The sequence below is a fragment of the Rhagoletis pomonella genome, unplaced genomic scaffold (genome assembly GCF_013731165.1).
Source record: "Rhagoletis pomonella isolate Grant_MI unplaced genomic scaffold, Rhpom_1.0 Rhpom_scaffold_00002, whole genome shotgun sequence".
Classification (NCBI taxonomy): Eukaryota; Metazoa; Arthropoda; class Insecta; order Diptera; family Tephritidae; genus Rhagoletis; species Rhagoletis pomonella.
This window is the reverse complement of record NW_023458556.1, coordinates 74950950-74954547: the sequence shown is the minus strand read 5'-3', so window position 1 is coordinate 74954547 and position 3598 is coordinate 74950950. Positions and strand designations below refer to the sequence as shown.

The window sequence follows — 3598 nt, the reverse complement described above, 5'->3', positions numbered from 1 at the left end:
AAAAAATTACTCAATAAAGCAAAGAATTTCTTGTTAGTATTATTTAATATTAGTACAGTGTACAGTGAATCAGTGTTAGTGTTCTTTCTTGAATAAAGTGAATAGTAGCAAATGGCTCGTACAAAGCAAACAGCCCGTAAATCGACTGGTGGTAAGGCCCTGTCTCCACAGGAAAACACTGATGTCGTGATAACCATGTCACAAACTATATTTCCAATGGAGACCGCCTATTTCTTATGTGCTGCAATATATGTCAGCGCTTATTGCTTGACATCTATTGCAGGCAATTCGATAGTTTGACAGCCATATTTTCATTTGAAAGAAAGCGTGCTGCTGGTAACATCGATGAAATTTTGATATTAAATCAAAATAAAAATCTGTTCCGTATTGGATAATTTATGATTACGTTTTAGGAAATTATTTAGCTAGTTTTTTAAAGATTTAAATATTTTCCAACACCGAAATTGAGAGAATGTTGTCTGGTGGCGTCATGCGGCAAATGCTTATTTCAAGACATCAAAGTGCCCACACACAAAAACTTCCAATCACATTGCTCGTCAAAATGACAGTTGGTAGGCCATCGCTGTTCGCCTGTGGAGTTCTGCGGTGAGGCACCACGCAAACAATTGGCAACAAAAGCTGCCCGTAAGAGCTCATTTACACACGGCGATTTTTGTTGCCGCAACTCGACGTTTGTAGGAGAGAGCGTGACGAGGAAAGGAGAGGGGCACCGAGTTGCTCGTGCTAGGGATGGGTAGTGGGGGATTGAAATTCGATTTGTTCCGAATTTCGAACATTGCCCAACCCTTCGATTATTCAATTCGAAATTCGGTGGTGCAAATTCGATTTAATTCGAATTTTCCAACAATTTTTTGAAGTGAAACTTCTTAATCGAGTTCGGAGATGTTTGCGTTAAATATTAACACCATGTTATAAAATCTGTATCGTTCGTTCGATTTTCATAAAGGAGGTAGGTGTCAAATGAAAGGGGTTGCCCAGTAGATGTGTAATATGGTTTTAGCTTTGTGCCATATGAATGTATGTAAGAAAATCAAAATCAAATTATTTAATAAGTTAAATAAATTACCCCAATATGGGTATCAATCGAAATGATTTTGAATAAACTTTATTTTTGAATTGCATTTAAGAGGGTTGCCACCTGTTTGAAAAGTCTAATTTAGTTAAAGAAGTGTTATGCTTAAAATAGTAGTAAGTAGTTTTCAAAAAAATAGTTAGAATAAATGTCTGAGCGAAATTAAAGGTTAAGACATAGATATATAATAAAATTTCATGGGAAATATTTTCGTAGAACATTTTAACCTATTAGCTCCCGCCTTGAAAGGTAATTTTGATACTTACTTCAATAAATCCCGTAAAAAGCAAATTCGGAAGGTCGTTAGAGGACTGGTGTACTCTAGAAAATTATTCTCCGGAAAATTTTACTAGGGGTCTTCTCAGGCAAAAGCTTCGTGCTACCAACGTAAAAGCCTCTACAAATTTAAAATAAAGAACCAACAAAAAAAGTACTTTTTGCAATTTTTTTTTAATCTAAGAATAACAGTTCCTTCTTGGCACAGATTTTTTGCCTCGATGCATCAGATCGAAAAACATGTATTCTTTACTTGCATCCCAAAAATCTGAGATTATTTTATAATTACAGATTAACAAGGGACGAATTTTATATGGCTAATCTCTTGTTCTAGTTACAGATTAGGGTGTTAATCTCGAAAATGAGGATAACCTACTTATATGTGAACCTAGTATAAGACAAATGGAGTGCCACACACGGTGATGGCAAATTTAGTCAGAAACAAGAAAGTTGAAGAGTTGATTTTTTTGGAAATAAATATGAAATTCGATTTTTCCTAGAAAAATTCGATTTATCCGAATTTTAGCACTCAAAGTTCGATTTCAAAAATTCGCCATTTTGGAGCTAAAATTCGATTAAAATTCGAATATCGAAGCTTCGAATATCGAATTTACCCATCCCTAGCTCGTGCTCGGGCAACTCGCTTTGTGCTCTCGTTCGTCTGTGTATATTGAGTTAGCGATTCACAGCTGACAACAACAATTGCATACACAAAAATCGCCGTGTGTAAATGAAACGAGCAACACCAAAAGGGAATGTGAAAAATCGCGTCGACAAAAGTTTCCGTGTTTAAACACAGTCTAAGAGTGCACCAGCGACTGGCGGTGTAAAGAAACCACATCGTTATCGTCCCGGTACAGTGGCTTTGCGTGAAATTCGTCGTTATCAAAAAAGTACTGAATTGTTGATCCGCAAATTGCCATTCCAGCGTTTGGTACGCGAAATTGCCCAGGATTTCAAGACCGATTTACGTTTCCAGAGTTCCGCTGTTATGGCTTTACAAGAAGCAAGCGAAGCATATTTGGTTGGCTTATTTGAAGATACCAATTTGTGCGCCATTCATGCCAAGCGCGTCACAATTATGCCCAAAGAAATTCAACTGGCTAGACGTATTCGCGGAGAGCCTGCTTAACGAAAAATCTCAATAAAAACGGTCCTTTCTAGCACCACAATTTTTTAAACAAGAGATCATCAAAGTTTTAACTATCAAAATACGTTTTATTTTGAATATACCTATTTTCAATATAAGCATTTTACCTACCGATTTTCACTCGTTTGCGAGTTATAAATTTGTGTACTGTACCTTTTGCATTTCAGTGTCGCTGTCAGTTAGTTTTATGCATGTGGTTCCATAAATATGTATGTATGTAGTGTGTCAAGTTGTTGTGGATGCATGTACATGTACGTAAAAGTATACTAAAATACATATGTATGTATGTAAAATTATTCTATATCCACTATGGCTTATTCGTTTATTGTATGTATGTACATATGTGTAAAACCAGTTTATAAATAAGACGCAATTTTGGCGCGAAAACAAGAGCATCGACGCTAAAAGTGTACGCATGTACCTACATATGAAATTTCTTTCGTACGTATGTATATACCTATCAAAATCATAAAAGAAGATTAGTCAACTCTTTTTAAGAAAATATATTTAATCTCTTTGTAAATGAATTTTGTCGTCCTGAAAAGGACGGTTTTGCTGCGTCGATGAAATATTTAAATTTGACTACAATGTGCAATTTATGCTTTCTTTTCGATTTTCTTGGGCAAAAGTACAACTTGAATGTTAGGCAAAACACCACCTTGAGCAATAGTTACACCAGGCAGAAGTTTATTCAATTCCTCATCATTGCGGATGGCCAATTGTAAATGACGTGGAATGATTCTGGTCTTTTTGTTATCACGAGCAGCATTACCAGCCAATTCAAGTACTTCAGCCGCCAAATATTCCATAACAGCAGCTAGATAAACTGGAGCGCCGGCACCAACACGTTCAGCATAGTTGCCTTTGCGTAACAAGCGATGAATACGACCAACGGGAAATTGAAGACCAGCACGGTTGGAACGAGACTTTGCCTTTCCCTTAACTGCTAGTAAACTCAAAGTGCGCTGCTTATATACTTTTTCATTTGGCCATCATTCATCCCCGTCACAATGTATTTAAATTCGTGTTTGCCTTTTCCGGCAAGTCGATGCGTTTGCCTGAATGTATTGTCGGAAAAA

At 36.5% G+C, this 3598-nt stretch overlaps 2 protein-coding genes across 2 annotated transcripts in view; one reads left to right on the top strand and one right to left on the bottom strand.

The window, feature by feature from the left end:
• The first annotated feature begins 1011 nt into the window (after window positions 1-1011).
• Window positions 1012-2516, top strand: LOC118754873 (histone H3.3-like). The gene is made up of 2 exons (XM_036489748.1): window positions 1012-1038; window positions 2169-2516. Exons 1-2 carry the CDS (start codon window positions 1012-1014, stop codon window positions 2499-2501), a joined length of 360 nt encoding a protein of 119 aa, XP_036345641.1. The 3' UTR covers window positions 2502-2516.
• Window positions 2517-3100: 584 nt separating this feature from the next.
• LOC118754864 (histone H2A.v1-like) overlaps window positions 3101-3598 on the bottom strand; it is a 4457-nt gene continuing 3959 nt past the window's right edge. Inside the window, exon 2 of the mRNA XM_036489739.1 lies at window positions 3101-3495. Within this exon, the coding sequence (XP_036345632.1) occupies window positions 3116-3495 (380 nt within the window). The 3' untranslated portion in view covers window positions 3101-3115. The remainder of the gene's footprint in view (window positions 3496-3598) is intronic.

What these genes read in the sequence shown, in the direction of transcription:
- LOC118754873 (XM_036489748.1), top strand. Translation starts at nt 1,012, where the DNA reads ATGGTTTTAGCTTTGTGCCATATGAAT. An exon ending in TAGCTTTGTGCCATATGAAT is followed by an intron (nt 1,039 to 2,168) that starts GTATGTAAGAAA and finishes GTTTAAACACAG; the next exon opens with TCTAAGAGTGCACCAGCGAC.